Here is a 17,487-nt window from a genome sequence, read left to right as displayed (position 1 = left end):
CATATATCTTGAAATACCATTTAAATTCATCATTACATCTATACTGATTAATTTTAAGTACCCCATAAGGTTTTTTTAAATAATATTAAGAGGCATGTAGTTTTGATAGCCTTCTTATTAAAATTTTTCTTTAAATGCCCATGCTTAATTTTTTATAAATGTCTTTAATAAAGAAAAATGTATCTAATAATATCACATTTATTTTTAACATTTTATTATCTATGTTCTGTTGTAATTGGTTTCCTTTGTAACATTATATGTACTATTTATTTAAAATAATTTAAGGAGTCCAGAAACTTCACCAAATTTCCAAAGGTCCCTCTGGCACAAAGCATGTTAAATATCATCTCCAAGAACTCTGCTTCAGTTTCACAAGGAACATATACCTCAGGATGATATTCCCAGAAACGCCACAAGATGGCTTTCTTGCTTTAGAACCATATCAGGGTTTTCAGAAATGTTTATTCTCCTTTTACAAGTGGTATATGGGAGGCTGTGAAGTTCACTGTATTGGTCAGAATTTTCCAGAGAAACAGAACCACATATTTGTATAGAGATTATATGAGAAATGTAATAATTAAACCACATGATAATGGAGGCTGACAAGTCCCAAGATCCTCTATTAGCAAGTTGGAGACCTAGGAGAGTCAATGGTGTAGTTCAATCTAAGAGCCAGTGGGTGTAAAACCCAAGAAGAGTTCATCTTTCAGTTCAAGTTCAAAAAAGGGTTAAAAAATGTCCCAGATCAAAGGCAGTCAGGCTTATTCTTATTCAACCCTTTTTTTTCTTTTTTCTATTTTTTCTATTCAGGTCTCCAACTGATTAGATGAGGCCCACCCACATTAGGAAGGCACATCATCTTTATTCAATCCAAATGCAGGAACACCTTTATAGACACTTCCAGAACAATGTTTGAACAAATGGCTGGGCACTTCACAACTAACCGAGCACCTAAAAGGAAAACTGTTGAAGTGAAATGGACACTATGAGAAACAGTGACATGATCAGCCCTTGCCCTGACTGTTGAGGAACAATTTAATACTTTATCCCTTTTAGTATTCTTTTTGTTCTACTTAATACTATTGGTTGAACTCTTTAATTAACACACAATTATTCTTAGGTGTTTAAATTTAACTGAAAAGTGATCCCTGTTAAATATAAGAGTGGGAATAAGAGAGGGAGGAGATGTACAGTTCGGCACATGCTCAATCGGACTTGCCCCAAATGGTAGAGTTAGAAACGTGCCAGGGGATTCCAATTCAATCCCATCAAGGTGGCATGTACCAATAACATCTCACTAGTCAAAAGGATCAGTTTCAGTTCATAATTGATCATAATGACAGGATTAAGAGTCCAAGGGATCACATAAACAAGACTAGTGTCTGCTAATACTAACTGATAAAATTAAAAAGGAGAGAACGATCCAACATGGGAAGTGGGATACACAGCAGACTCATAGAATGGCAGATGTCCTAAACAGCACTCTGCCTCAGAATCAGCCCTTAAGGCATGTGGTCCAGCTGAAAAGCCCATGAGAGTATTTCAGGCATGGAAAGCCAAGACATTCTGGGGAAAAAAAAAAAAAAAAAAAAAACTAATGAAAGATCTCTGTGAGTGAGATCTCAGCAGAAAGAATGGGCCATCAAAGAAGGAGGTAGCTTTCTCTGAAGGGAGGAGACAACTTCCACTTTGACTATGACCTTGTCTAAATAAGATTTGAGTTGGCAAACTCAAGAGGCTTCCATAGCCTTAGCAACTCATGACAAGAGCCTCGGGTGATTACTGATGCCATAAATAAGAGTGTCAATTGTTGTTAAATCAACAACAGGAGTCACTGTGCACTTTCTCCCCATGTAGGATCTCTCTCTGTCCTTAATGTGTTGTACTATGTGATTTAATGGTATGACTAGTACTTAAACAATACTTTATACTTTGTCTTTCTGTATGGGTGCAAACTGTTGAAATCTTTACTTAGTATATACTAAATTGATCATCTGTATATAAAGAAAATTAAAAATGAATTTTGATGTGAATGGGATGGAAGAGGGCATGGGAGATGGGATGGTTGCAGGTGGGAGGGAGGTTATGGGGGGGGAAAAGCCGCTATAATCCAAAAGTTGTACTTTAAAAATTTATATTTATTAAATAAAAAAAGAAAAATTTTAAAAGAAATTACCCAATTTAAACAATAGAGTAAATTAAAAGCCCAACATTTATATTATCAGATTCTCAGAAGCAGAAAAGAAAGAAAAAAATATTTGGGGTGGATGTTGTGGCGCAGTGGGTTAAGTCTTTGCCTGTGGTGCCAGCATTACATATGGGCGCCAGTTCTAATACCACTGCTCCTCTTCCAATCCAGCTCTCTGCTATGGCCTGGCAAAGCAGCAGAAGATGGCCCAAGTCTTTGGGCCCCTGAACTCATGTGGAAGACCCAAAAGAAGCTCCTGGCTCCTGGCTTCAGATCAGCATAGCTCTGGCTGTTGCAGCCATTTGGGGAGTGAACCAGAGGATGGAAAACTTTTCTGTCTCTCCCTCTCACTGTCTGTAACTCTACCTCTCAAATAAATAAATAAATCTTTAAAAAATATTTGGAAGAATAAGGGCTGAAAACTTATTACAGATGACAAATATAACTTACAAACTCAAGAATCTCAGCAAACCCCAAGAAGATAAACTTAAAAACCCCTGAAAACTAAGAACAAAGAAAATGCCATTAAAATACCCAATGATGTAATACACATATATAATTACTTGAATGAATGCACATTACTCATTCCATCTCAAGGCACATTTCCTCTCATGGGAACATGAGAGGCCAGGAGGAAGATGAATGGCATGTTTAAAGTGCTGAAGGAAAGAATAGTCCACCCAGAATTCTATACCCAGTGAAAATGTCCTTCTGAAATGAAGGTGAAATAAAGACATTCTCAAAGGAAGAAAAACTAAGACAATTGGCCTGCAGCAAATCTGCTCCATAAGAAGTGCTAAAGCAAATCCTTTAGATGGAAAGGAAATGATACTGAGGCAAATTTGGAATATCATAAATGAAAGAAGAATGACAGAAATGCTAAGTATTTGCTAACTATAATAGATTACCCTTTCTAAAATGTGTATGTTGAAAGTTATAAACATTGAATTATTACATCAAAAATTTTAAATACATATAACAGAGATAAGTAAAGGGACCTAAATTATGATAGAGTCTCTCCATTTCAATTAAAGTGTTAAGATGGTTAATTTTAAGCAGACTGTGAACAGTTAGGTATTATAATCACCAAAAAAAATTATAATCACCAAAGCAAGTGCTAGAAAATGACTACACAAATATCATCAAAATGCAATAAATAAGCCTAAATGGAATAATAAAAACATTCAAATAATATAAAACCAAGTGGGAGAGGAAAAGTAAAGTAATGAAAAACAGAGAGAACAGAGGCCTAATAAAACAGTAGACAGAAATCCAAACATAATAATTACAGTAAGTGTAAACAGTCTTAACACATACTGAAAGACAGACATTATCAGAAGTTTGCAATGGTGAAAAGCAAAACTGAGTAGATCTATACTGCTTCTTACCTACATGTTTCTGTCAAGGTACAGGAAATGTCAACTATAACCCCTGACTCTGCACGTCAGCATTCCCAGCTCTTATTTTTTCCCTTGATATCACTGGGTTCTTCTAAATCAGTAATGAATGTCTCCATGTTATTTATTAAGCTTTATTTCAGAAAGGTTGATTCTAATTTTTTCTTCATTTTCCTGATTGAGCAACTATGATTTTGGAAAATATAAATTTCTTGAGAAATTCACGGAATTCCTGTATGAAAATAGCTTTTTGTCCCTTTAATGTGTCCTGTACTAGGGACATATGTTACAGTTCTCTATTAGTGTGTCTATTACTTCTCCTTGTACATTATATAGTATTTTTAAGTTTTTAAATTTATTTTTAATTGACAAGTAAAAAATGTATATATTGATAATGTACAATACTTTGTTCTGAAATATGCATACACAATGGACTTGCCAAATCAAGCTAATTAACATATGCATTACTTTACATACTTACCATTTTTTGTGATGAAAACAGTTAAAATCCTTTGTAATGTCTATGTTATTTGGTACATATTCATAATTTTATAACTTTATTCAGAATTTTATCTTTCAGCATTACAAAGAGTTCTTTGTTTTCTTCAATGCTTTCTCATGTGAAGTATGCATTAGGTTTATAACCCTGATTTCTTGCTGTTTGCATCTTCCCACATTTTTATTTTTAACCATTCTGTAACATGTTGTTCCACGTTTCTTATAAATAGTGCAGTTTGCTTGTGTTTTGTGAGATAATTTGAAATAATTTTAATAGATGAGTTATTTTTATCTATATGTAATAATATGACAAACACAAAGGTACTTCAGTAAGCTCAAGGAAATGGAATTAAAGCATAAGTTTATTTGGATGCAAAACAAATTTGAAATCCATGCATGTTTCCTTAGTACGCATTTCATGAGCTTTTGGAAGACCTCTCATAGATATGATTTTAAAATATTTTTGCACCAAAATAAGCATCGCTTAATTCCATTTTTCTACAAACTTTTTAAAGTATCCTCATATACTAGATAATAATTCAGTCTTATTACTACTTTATATGTGCATTTGTGATATATAACAATGGAATATAAGATCTTAAATCACTAAAAGTTTTAAAGACACAAAAAAGGATGCTCATGAACCAAGTTTCTATTTCATTTTGATTCTAAGCACATAAGTAAATACTTATGATTTGCTGACTAACAAAGCTACCACTCTTAGTAAGAACATTAACATTATCACAGTTTCATGGTAATGGATTCAAAACATAACTCAATTTGACATGCAGATAGAAAAACAAGAGTCTGGGCCAGTACAATCAAGGTGAACTAGAAACCCCTATGTAACACTAAGACACAGAAAAGAAAGTTACTCTAATAATCTTCCTAGGAATGTGAAAGCACAACAGACAGAATTTTTTTAAACTATTGATTATTAGTGAATCCCAAGTGTGGGGAGCAACCCGGACTAGACTAAGTTACTGGAATTAAGACTTATTCTATGCATCTGCTCTCCCACAATATGGCGCTGGGAGAGGAGAAAACAGCTTCTACGCAGCTGCCTCTTGCCAACTTGAGTGATGACCTCCAGGAGCTGATCCTGCTCCTGATTGGAGGAGAGCAGCGTACTCGGCGTGTGGGCAGCCGAGTTGGGATTGGCATAAGAGGACTATAAAGGAGGAGAGAGACAACATGCACCAGGAACATCTAAAGGGAACATCTATCTGAAGGAACACCTGTGCAGCCCCCGAGAGAGCCGGCCGGCGGTGTGCCGCTCCCCCGCAGAAGTGGGGAATGTGGCAGGGGGAACCGCCCTTCCACGGAGGTGGAAGGGACGGCAGCCAACCCGGGAAGAACCAGCAGAAAACCCGGGGAGGGCCGAGCAGACGAAAGAACAACGCAGGGTCCTGTGTCGTTCCTCCACGAAGACGGGGAGCGACATAATGGTGCCGTGACTCGGATATGAAGCCTAGGCAGGGTTTAGTGTCGTTCCTCCACGAAGACGGGGAGCGACACCCAAGCAACATTTTAAGATTGACATAGAACAGATACTACCAGAGTGCACTAAAGACAGCATGTGAACGTATTGTTTTATGAGTGTATTTTGCTAAGGCTGCTATAACACAGCACCACAAAAGGCTGGAAGTCCAAGATCAAGGTGTCAGCAGGTTGGTTTGATTCTGAGGCTTCTCTCCTTGACTTGCAGATGGCCATCTTCTTCCTTGGTCTTCACAGTTCTTTCCTCTGTGCCCATGTCCTAACACTCTTGTAAGAACAGTCATATTGGAACAGGGCCCATTCTAAAGACCTCATTTTAAATTAATCATCATGTAAATAACTTACCGCCAAAACAGTTACATTTTGAAGTACTAGGAGTTAGGACTTTAACATAGGAATAACATATCTAGCCCACAGCAATACACGTCTACATATATATATGTAAATATATACTGTATCATAATAAAAAAAACTTCGAAAATACCAAGGAGCCTGAATAGATGACTTAAGCACATTTGAATATAGTCAAAGTTTAAGTAACCTCCCCCTAACATTGTAATAAAGTTTTAGAATTCCTTTGGCCTCCAGATTTCCAGACATATTCATAGTATGAGCATAAACACTGGTATGGAAATGCAAGTACTTGTGCTAATGTTCTTCATCAACAATTACCTGAATACTAAAAAAAATCACAGTATTTTAGGTTTAGGATCTGGATATTAGTACGGAAGCTCTAATAGTTAGAGCACATATTTTAGAGAAGATTATTATAATAATAATTAACTTCCCAAATTACCAAATTAAACTACAGAACCTTAAAAGCATGTTATTTTACTTCTTTTCTTTAAACTAAAAGGCCTCAAGTGTCTGAAAACAGTTTAGTTGATGACTGATTGAGATATATCTCCAGAGTGTGAGAGAAAATATTGAGGTTCTAAATTCTCTAAATATGGAGCAGGCAATTCGCCAAGCATAGCAGTTAAGATGCCCATGTCCCACATCACACACAGTCCCTGGGTTCAATTCCTGGATCTGCCTCCTGACTCTAGCTTCCTGCTATTGCAGACCCATGAAGCAGCAGTGATGGCTCCAGGAAGCTGATTCCTGCTACCCATGTGGAAACCTGGCCCTTGACATTGGCCCCAGCCCAGCTCTAGTCATTGGAGGTATTTGGGAAATGAATTACCAGATGGGAGTTCTTTTCTTTGTCTCTTGGTATCTCAAATAAACTTTTAAAAACAAAAAAATTCTCTAAATTTATTAAGATAATAATAATCCTTTGTTTTAAAATATACCATATTACATACATTAAGCTATAATTCAGAAATCTGCACCTATCACAGTTCTTTTACATTTAACAAATATTTATTAACAATCCACTAAATGCCAGTAAGTCATCTGAAGCCAGTCAAGAACTACATCAAAAATCCTACATCTGCTATTTGCAGGAATTGAAACCTGGGTTCATTTCTAGGCTCAATTTTATAATGCTCATTCTATTACATCATCTTTCCCACACATGACCAAAAGTTAGGGAAAAACCAGAATACAGACATGAAAAATCTCAAACCTATCCCTCTCTTCAACATGGCCTATATTCCACATATAACCAGTCTCAAGAATCCAAATGAAACCCATCTTTCTTGTATTACAGCATGCATTTTGTTTTTGTGATGGTCTATCCTACCACAGTTGTTCCAACTGCAGCAATGAGACAGCAGGTCTGGAGGCATAAGGCAGCACATCTCCATTACAATGGCTTTCAAATCAGCAGGATTCCATGCTAAATAATACAACAGTTTCTCACATTGCTGAGGCAACTCCAGAGACTGGTGGGTGAAATTTCTGAATGATTCATTCTGTGATAGCTTACACTGAAGAAAAAGAGGAGGTATTAGGTACTTTTCCTGCACAGTCATGAGGCTTGTTTCTCTTTTCCCTACAATACACCCAACCAGGTCTTGAACTTGCTAGAAAGCAGTTACAAAAGCCCTTCCCAGAAGTTCATTTTTTTAATTTAAAAGTTAATAATGTTGAGCAAAATTAACTTTGACAAAATACTATCACTGAGTTAAACTGGATCAAATTGCCTAAAACATTGAGAGGTGATGTCTTTTGGAATTTATTTATAGGTCATGTTATTATTTAAAGCTATGGAGGGGCCAGTGCTGTGGCGTTGCGGGAAAAGCCACCGCCTGCAGAGTTGGCGTCCTATATGGGCATCGATTTGAGTCCCGGCTGCTCTCTGCTATGGCCTGGGAAAGCAGTAGAAGATGGCCCAAGTCCTTGGGCCCCTGCACCCACGTGGGAGACCTGGAGGAAGCTCCTGGCTCCTGGCATCAGCACAGCTCCAGCCGTTGCAGCCAATTGGGGAGTGAACCAACAGATGAAAGACCTCTCTCTCTCTCTCTTTCTCTCTCTCTCTGCCTCTCCTTTTCTGTGTAACTCTGACTTTCAAACAAAGACATAAATCTTTAAAAATAAATAAATAAGATATGGAAACCATATAAGCACAAGTTAATCATGAAGGAATTGTCAATTAGTGTTTTTTACCATTACATCAAGAAACAGTTATTTAATAAATTGGGAAATAAGAATAATCATGATTTTATTGTTTGTAGAATTTAATTTTGAATTGTTATTGTCACATGAAAACTTTTATTTGCCAATTATGAGTTATTATCTGTCACATGAAAATTCCTGATAATTCATCTAAATTAGAAAGTATCTTTGAAAATGATAAGCACTGATTATCAAATTAGATACATACACACACACACAGATATAAATAAGACAGGCAAAGATAAATCTCAAAAATAGCGTAGATTGTTCACACAAAAACACTGAATCTTGGGGCCAGTGCTGTGGTATATGGATGAGTAAAGCTACTGCCTGCAGTGCTGGCACGCCATATGCACGCCAGTTCTAGTCCCAGCTGGTTGACTTCCAATCCAGCTCTCTGCTGTGACCTGGGAAAGCAGTAAAGGATGGCCCAAAGACCCCTGAATCAGCGTGGGAGACCTGGAAGAAGCTCCTGGCTCCTGGCTTTGGATCTTCCCAGTTCCAGCCATTGTAGCCATTTGGAGAGTGAACCAGCAAATGGAAGACCTTTCTCTCTCTGCTGCTGCTGCCTCTCTGTAACTCTGCCTTTCAAATAAATAAATAAATCTTTTTTTAAAAAATTGAATCTCCTAAATGTGAGGTAGACATAATTCCCCAATTGCCATGATTAAATCTGCTGTGGGATGATGTACATTTGAATGTAAGCAAAAAGTAATGCTTAGAATCAAACAAATTATTATCAATGTTTCTCTTAGGTTTGTTTTTTAGTTTTTAATTTAGGTTACATCTACTGCTAATCTTACCATGACTAAAGAGCCCTACTCTAAGGTCATCCAGCAAGCACTGTAATTAAAATTCCATTAGACTGTCGAGCTTACACCAAATTCCAATTTTTTCACCTATATTCCTTATACAATGTAATGGCATAAGGAGTCAACTGAGTCTTAGACTTCAGTAATTTACTTTCATGAAACTACATTAAAAAAGATAAATGTCTTAGGGTAATGTAAACTACCACTTTAAAATCTACCTGCTTTAAGAGCTGTACATGTTTTGAAGACAAAAAGAAATAAAAGCATGGCTTATACACTCATTAAATAAACATTTATTTAATGTGCACAAAATAATGTACTTCATATGTACAAAATATATACCACATATTGTGATTCCTCCCCCATAAGAATCAAAATCAAGGAGTAAGAAAATACACATTTTAGGCTTGGAAAAGTAACCCCACATCTCTCCAGAGGCAGGCTGGAGTGCCAGGCCCGGCTGTCGGCACATGTCAGCTTGCTGCCCACAGGCCTCCACGCGTAAGGGGGCCCGAACTCCTCTGTGCTGCCGCCTCCTCTCAGCCCGCAGGGGTCTTGTGAGGAGCCTGGGCGCTGCTCAGGACCGAATGCATGACCTCCTATGCTCTGCTCACGCAGGGATCATAGGACAGCCCATGCGCCCCTCTGGGCCTAACTCAGCCACAAGCTTATGCCGTGAGCACCCACACTTTTGCTTAGCTCACGAGTGAACCAGACCAGCAGCCTGGGGGAGAGGGCCCCACCCACAAACCCTCCCCCTTGAAAAAAAAAAAGGAAAATATACATTTTAGTAAATACAAAATGATATGGTACAAAAACATAAAAACAGAGGGATTAAGTAATAATAGGACTAAGATCATTAGAAAAGGCTTCCCTAGAGAGATCATTATTAAATCAACTAACGACGTTTTAATTGCAGGAACAGCACACAGAAAGGAAAGAATTAAGTAAGAGACTCAGCAAATATATTTTAAAAGGAAGTCTAAATCTGGTAACGTGTAAGATAAATTTGCAGAAGATAGTAAACCTACCTGGCAGACATAATAGGAAAGAATATACTATGAATACTTGGATAACAGAGAGGTAATGTGAAGAAAATGCTTATCAATGACGACATCTCTTTCATACTTACAGACAGGACAGTCTATCACAATGTGTAGAAAACCAGAAAAACATTATTGTTACAATTATCCAAAGGTAATGGTGCAGAAGGTCTCTTAGTATGACTGAAGAAGATGTAACACAGCCACACAGGCTGGGCTATCCTTGGAAATTAAGATCTATTTGTGTCTCTCTGGCGCCAAGTTATCTCTCTCTCACACACACACGCATGCACACACATCACACACATAAAATCAAAGCCTAAGCAAACTTGAAGGCCTAGAGGTCTTGTGTGTATGGCATATTAGCAGATCCCACAGCTAGGGTTTCGGTGGTACACATCAGGAAACTGTTGTTTCCATGAGGTGCCTCACAAATGTCAGTACTGATAAGGAGGAGGAAAGTTCACTCTGATGACTGTCCCAATCAGAACTAGATTTTGAATCCAGTTTGATATAAGGCTGATAACAAAGTTCAATTATAAATTAAAAAATGTGTTCTTAACATACTAATGCTGCACCTTTCTACCTGTGTTAGAAGATCTTTGTGACTCTATTGTTCTGAAGTAGATATTTATCTTCACAGGTAAACGGTAGTCAAAAGTATTTTAATATCATATAGCCTTGATATAAACACAGTATAGGAATAATTACCCTTGCTTAGAAAATACCTGTTCCACCTACTACCTCTTTACAGCCACTCTTGCTCTTGACTTGTGGAAAATCAAACAGGTTATACAAGCTATGTGGTCCTTCTTGTCACCCCATAATTTGGTTATAAATTACAGCATGCAGATAACACATGAAAGTCACAAACTGACTTTACCATATCATATTTTACCTTTGCTCTACTGAAAATAGACTTCAACCTACAGAAGAATAAAGAGGATGAAAAAAAAATCAAACTGGCAATTAAATTTATTTTGAAGAAAAAAATAAGTAGGAACTCTTTAAAATTTCATGCTATGTGACCACAAGTACTAAATAATCATAGTTCTGAAAAAGCTGCCTATTACCACATAAATAAAGCAGGAATTCACACTAGGTGTTAAGTTATGAAAGAAATCACAAGTCTTTAAGCCATTAAAAATCACCTCCAACATGACTAGTGAGAAAAAAAAAAAGAAACCCTGAGGACAGTTCTTAATGAAAAAGGGTGTCTACTAACAAGACAACCAACATAACTAAACAGAACTGTGTGCTGACTGATGGTGTTTTCAGTGTACTGAATAAATACAAGTGTGTCAAAAGGCACAAAAGGAACAATCCAGAGACCAACCTGGCTGTAAAATAAGTGTGACTGCTTAACCTAGAGAAGCACAATGATCAAGTCTGATGGATTGTTCCCTTTGGGAACGATCTCCAATGTCTGCATTATTTTACCAGTGAAGAAAAATTAAATACAACTGCGATCTGAAGGAAAAAAAAGAGTCTCTGAACAGGACACCCATTGAATTCACCTTTATTAAAGGACAGGCCTCCAAAAAATTAACTTTCAGAGGACCAATTTTTTAAAAGATTTTTAAAAAAAGAAGTGGCTTTACCCCAGGACCGTGTCTAAGACACCGCTTCTCCACCAGGCCGTGCCAAGTGTGCAGGCAGTAGCCACGCACCGCGCATTCCCAGACTCTGACCTGTGTCGCTCCAGAAACCGAGAGGCGCTGGACCGCGCACGGTCGCTGCGATCCAGGCCAGACCAGCAGGGCCACTTCTCTGCTGCACAGCAGCCTCCCGATTGCCACACTGAGTGGAACCAGTAAGTGGGTGGCACGCTGAGGCTGGCCTGACAGCCTGCCTGCCACCTTCACAAAAACACTCCGTTCACGCGCGTCCTGATACTCCTCGCCTTGCCTGCCTGCGCTCTTGTGTTTGGATGAAAGCAGCCCCAAAGTATCATGGACAAGTTACATCTTTCTTGTTCCCCAAACGGGATGCCAAGGGGCACAGGTACGGGCACCGCCCCACCATCACGCTCGAGGGCACAGTCCCCCCTCTCCGTGCTGTCCCCACCAGGGATCTAGCTGCCCCCAGGCTCCCCCGGCAGCGTCCTCGGGTGGGCGGGCGGAGGGGCGAGGCCATGTTGCGAGGCCCCGGGTGAGGGGCCTGACCCTGCAGGAGAGGGGCGGCTAGGTTACCGGGGCGCACCCGGGATTTACCTTGTTGAGGTGGGGGTTCCGCGTCAGCAGGTAGCCGCGCTGGTGGGTGTGGCGGCGGCGAGGGGCTTTGGGCTCCATGGCTGGGTGCGGGTACGGCGGCGGGGGTCGGTCCGGAGCGCTGGGCGGCACGCGCGGTGCAGGCGGCGGATGCTGCTGAGGCGCCGGCGCTGAGTGCGGCAGCGGCGGTGGTGGCGGCGGCCGCGCGGGGAAAGGCCCCGCGCTCGGGGGCGGGTGTGGGTGGCGAGAGGGGGTGGACGCGGCGGGAGGAGTCCGCGCGAAGCCGGTGTCCCCAGCAGGGCAGCCTGCGAGAAGCGCTGAGTCATGGCAGATCAGCCGAGGCGGCGTGTGAGGAGGAGGAGGAAGAACGAGGCCCTGGCCAAAACGCCGGTGCCTTGAGAGAGGCGGGCGGCGGGGCCCGACCGCACGAGCCGGCGCCAACGGCTGCCCTCGGCTCCCGGGGCCCCTGCCCGCCTCAGCCTGTCTCTGTGTGTGGCATCCCTAGTGCCGTCCACAGAATGCTCTCATTACCCGAGACCCAGATGTGGGGGGTCAGGTCAGGTTACCCTGGACGGGTGCCCCAGGACCATGGAGAGAGGGTGCGAAACAGGGTCAGGCAGAGAGGGCTGCTGCTCTGACTCCGAGGGTGGCTCTGCGATGGGAGAACTCATGAGGTGCAGGAGCCACTCCACTGCCAGGAGACTCCGTCTCTCGCTTCTTAGTCTCCATCCACCGACCTCGGCGCGCTGTCCTGGATGCCAGCCATGCCCGGGGGCTGAGGCGGGCAGGAGGGAACCAACCTTGACCCAAAAAGCCTCTGTGGAACTGGGTAAAAGGCCAGAGAGGAGAACTGAGGCTACGACGCCCCGACGGTGTCTGTAATTATCCATGGGCTTTTAATCTGAATGCCATTGCAGTAAGACACAAGGTGTTAGGGTGTCAAGGCCCAATGAACAGACCTATTCATCTTGCACTTTTTCTGGGAGTTGTAGAAGCCAGGGTGTTCAGGAACCGCTGCTGTCCCTGAATAATGATGGGTAACCCAATCTTCCATGGCTTCAGTTACTTCTTTGGCTCAGAACAAATGATCTTCCAGTGCTGAAATCTTACTCTTGTATTATTGATATTTATACTTGCAGGCTCCAGGACTGGAGGAGTTGTGAGATCAAAGGCAACCCGAAGGAGTGTCTGAGAGCAGACAATAGCAGCAGACACTGGAGCTTGCTGTGCCCCAATTTCCTCTTCAGTTGAGTAGGATGGTTAGTTTCGGCCCTGTGCCTCTCTCTATATTGATATTAGAGAGGGCAGGTTGGAGAGTGTCGACTGTATAAATCCTTGACTGACACACATTCAGCCCTGGTGTTTCCTTCATTTCTAGTGATGTTACTTTATCAAAATACCTTGTCACAGCATATGCTGTGTTGCTCTAAGAGAACTTAACTTCAGAGACTTCCTGGGCCCAGTCTTTAAATTATCTAGAATCAGAATCAGTTGTTTTCAGAAAATGTTTTATTGGCATCACAAAGGTCTTCAAAAGCATTACTTATATTTAAATATTTAAACACCTTTCATTGTGAATTTTATAATCTGTAAGTGTTTAACTCTACTACATCTGAGAGGAAGGTATACTTTAAAAAACTCACTCTCATGAATTAATTGAGAAATATTACAATTAGAGTGTTTTAATGTGAGATAAAAAACAGTTTTAACATGGTGCCAAATTTAAGATAAGGAAAAACAAAAATTTTAGTACAAGACATTTTTATAATGAAACTCACTGTATATAAATTCAAATATGCTACCTGTCTATTCCTATTTCAGGGATTTATTATCTACAGCTAAGAAAGCTGATATAAATATGGAGATTAAACCAAAAGAGAGCATACAGTCCCTTTCCCACAAGCCAGCATTACAAAGGGATTTCAGTACTCTGCCAGTGAAGGTAAAGTTCACAGCCTTCATCTATATGTTTACTTTTCTCATGAAAAGAGTTCCTCATCTTGAATTACAAGATAGGCCTTGCTGAAGGAGCCACACTGTACCTTCTTTTTTTTTTTTTTTTTTAATTTTTTGACAGGCAGAGTGGACAGTGAGAGAGAGAGACAGAGAGAAAGGTCTTCCTTTGCCGTTGGTTCACCCTCCAATGGCCGCCGCGGCCGGCGCGCTGCGGCCGGCGCACCGCGCTGATCCGATGGCAGGAGCCAGGAGCCAGGTGCTTTTCCTGGTCTCCCATGGGGTGCAGGGCCCAAGCACCTGGGCCATCCTCCACTGCACTCCCTGGCCACAGCAGAGGGCTGGCCTGGAAGAGGGGCAACCGGGACAGAATCCGGCGCCCCGACCGGGACTAGAACCCGGTGTGCCGGCGCCGCAAGGCGGAGGATTAGCCTAGTGAGCCGCGGCGCCGGCCTGTACCTTCTATAGTTCCAAGGATCCTAAGAATGAACAGTTTTTATACTGTGTGTTAGCTAGAATACCAAAATTTTCAGACCTTTCTCATCTTATGTAAGGTTTGGTTTTATTCCCCCAAACATGTAAAGACCCATAGCTGGGGGTTGGGGGGGGGGGGACTCTTGCTTTAATTTGCTTTATAAGAACCACTTGCCCACAATTGGTAAAATTAAGAAACCTGTAGGTTTATCTTAAGCAGGTGAAAGTACTGTCAGTCAAAATAAGATTTTTTTTCCTGCCCAAGTTAAAAATTAGTTTATTTCACAATAGGGTTTTTTTTTTAAGAGGCAGGTTTTGTTTTTTGTTTTGTTTTGTTTTGTTTTGAAGATTTGTTTATTTATTTGAAAGGAAGCATTACAGAGAGGCAGAGGCAGAGAGAGAGAAGTCTTCCATTTGCTTCCCAAATGGCCCCAACAGCTGGAGCCAGGAGCTTCTTCCAGGTCTCCCACGTGGGTGCAGGGCCCCAAAGACTTGGGCCATCTTCCACTGCTTTCCCAGGCCATAACAGAGAGCTGGATCGGAAGTGGAGCAGCCGAGACTTGAACTGGCGCCTATATGGGATGACAGCACTGCAGGCAGCGACTTTTACCCACCCTGCCACAGCACCAGCCCCCACAATAGAGTTTTACAGCATAAATTAAAATGTGACCTTGGTAAACTCACTGCTCTAATGTCATTAAGAGTGTAAGTAGAGAAAATTCAGAAAATATCTAATCACCAATACAGCAATTCAAATGTTTTAGTTTCATAAGAAAAAAAATAATAGGAAACAAAAGATGTAGCTATATGACAGTTTTTAATGTTAAACAGATGATCCTGTATTTCCTTGCACATAAAACAAATTACTATGTCTTTGAAATCTGTTTTTTACATTGCTGCACATCTCAGTTTGGACACCAAATTTTTATTAGAATCACTTGGATGTACCTGGATTTTATAAACTTTACAGTTGCTGGAGTAGATTCATACACTCACATTGCCAATCTACTTTAAAGTTTGCTAATAACTAAATTGAGTATTAATTTTTATTTAGATTACACCAGATAAAAGTAAAAAATTGAGTGCCTCAACTTACATGGCCGTATTTCAAGTGTCTAATAATTACATTTGGCCAGTGGCTGCCCAATTGGAAAGCATAACCTAATGTAAAGTATATGAATCCTTAATTAAATATTTTTGTGAGTGAAGATCTAACATAGTATTATCTATAATATGCACACAGGAATTGTTAAATTACTTGCAGAGTAACTCAAGTTATGCTATTTCCATTAAATATGAATGCTTCAAAAATGTTTATGGAAAATGGCATTAAAAGATAAGTTTATATTGGTGAAAGATAATTTTGAAATCTATATATTGGTTTTCATAATATACATTTCCATGAACTTTTGGAAGACTCCTTGTATATAGATTCCAAAATTTTTGCTTCAAAGTAAACACCTTTAATTCCATTTTCCCCACAAACTTGTGAAGCACCCTTGCATAACTATAGCTACAGAACCATGAAGCATCTTGAGTTTCTTTACATAGCATTGATTCCTTGCTTGTCAGATAATCAAACTTGTTTTCATTCCTCAAACTATTAAAAGTTCATGCTTATAGGCCAGTGCTGTGGCATAGTGAGTAAAGCCACCGCCTGCAGTGCTGGCATACCATATGGGCATGGGTTCAACTCCCAGCTGCTCCACTTCTGATCCAGCTCTCTGCTATGGCCTGGGAAAGCAGTGGAAGATGGCCCAAGTCCTTGGGCCCCTGCATGCACATGAGAGACCCGGAAGAATCTCCTGGCTCCTGGCTTCTGGCTTAGGATCAGTGCGACGCAGCTCAGCTCCAGCCGTTACAGCCAACTGGGGAGTGAACCAGCAGTTGGAAGACCTCTCCCTCTCTACCTTGCCTTCTCTCTTTGTGTAACTCTGACTTTCAAATAAATAATCTTTTAAAAAAAGAAGTTCATGCTTATAGCAGATTTGTCCCCACTGGGGATGTTATCAGAAATACTACACCAACTTTGAAGGGGAACTCACTCATTTAGCCAAGTGATGGCTGGTGCATAATCAAGGAGACATTGAAAGTAGTAATTTAGAATAAGGCATCTAAAGTCAGATGTCCTGGTCTCCTCTTCCAGGTTTGCCACCCCCAATTTGTGTGCCCTTGTCAAATGACTAACCTCTGTCTGTCTCCTCAGATCATTGTTCCTTAGCATTATTATCTATTAGAGTTTATGAATATTTACCAAAGGAAAACAAGATAAGCAGGGACATTGTTCTATATATTTAAACTTTTTTAGAAGAAAGCACTATCCAATATTAGAAGAATCTAAATGTTCTAAATATAAATTCTTCTTATAATTTGAGCAATCAGAGGTTTTGGCATTAGAAAATATAATTCTTCTGTTTTTGACTCTAACAAAATAAATAATTCCTGAAATTAGTTGTTTTTGTTTAATGTTTTTAAATTGGGGAGTTTTTTTTAATTTTTTGTTTTGATTTTTCCCAGATACCACCACAGTGTAGCTTCTATAATAAATCATTTATCTACACAGATCAGGGGTCAGTTATCTATGTACTATGCACTAAACATTGCCACTCTCACTGCCTATTGTACTGTAGACTAGACATCCCAACATCTTTTCTAGGTTGAAGAGTGGTAAAGCTAATAAGATTTTCCAAGAAGCAAGGAAATTATATCACCCCAAAATTTGGAAACATTTTTAGGTAAGAAACATATTATCTCAAATTATGGCAGTATAAAAGTCACAATCATTCCATTGTGTCTCATGGTTTCTGTGCATTCAGAATTGGGGGAGAGGTTGACTGGTTAGTTCTGATC

At 40.2% G+C, this 17,487-nt stretch overlaps 1 protein-coding gene and 1 long non-coding RNA gene across 2 annotated transcripts in view; one reads left to right on the top strand and one right to left on the bottom strand.

The window, feature by feature from the left end:
- ME1 (malic enzyme 1) overlaps nucleotides 1-12,736 on the bottom strand; it is a 239,911-nt gene extending 227,175 nt beyond the window's left edge. The window contains exon 1 of the mRNA XM_002714552.6: nucleotides 12,214-12,736. Within this exon, the coding sequence (XP_002714598.2) occupies nucleotides 12,214-12,291 (78 nt within the window). The 5' untranslated portion in view covers nucleotides 12,292-12,736. The remainder of the gene's footprint in view (nucleotides 1-12,213) is intronic.
- Nucleotides 11,674-13,559, top strand: LOC149126575 (uncharacterized). The gene is made up of 2 exons (XR_016233901.1): nucleotides 11,674-12,004; nucleotides 13,350-13,559. It is a non-coding gene; the product is annotated as an uncharacterized LOC149126575 (long non-coding RNA).
- Nucleotides 13,560-17,487: the final 3,928 nt, after the last annotated feature.

This window comes from Oryctolagus cuniculus, chromosome 5, assembly GCF_051225735.1.
Source record: "Oryctolagus cuniculus isolate XC-2025 breed Fujian yellow rabbit chromosome 5, ASM5122573v1, whole genome shotgun sequence".
Lineage (NCBI taxonomy): Eukaryota > Metazoa > Chordata > Mammalia > Lagomorpha > Leporidae > Oryctolagus > Oryctolagus cuniculus.
This window is presented reverse-complemented; position numbering and strand designations above follow the sequence as displayed.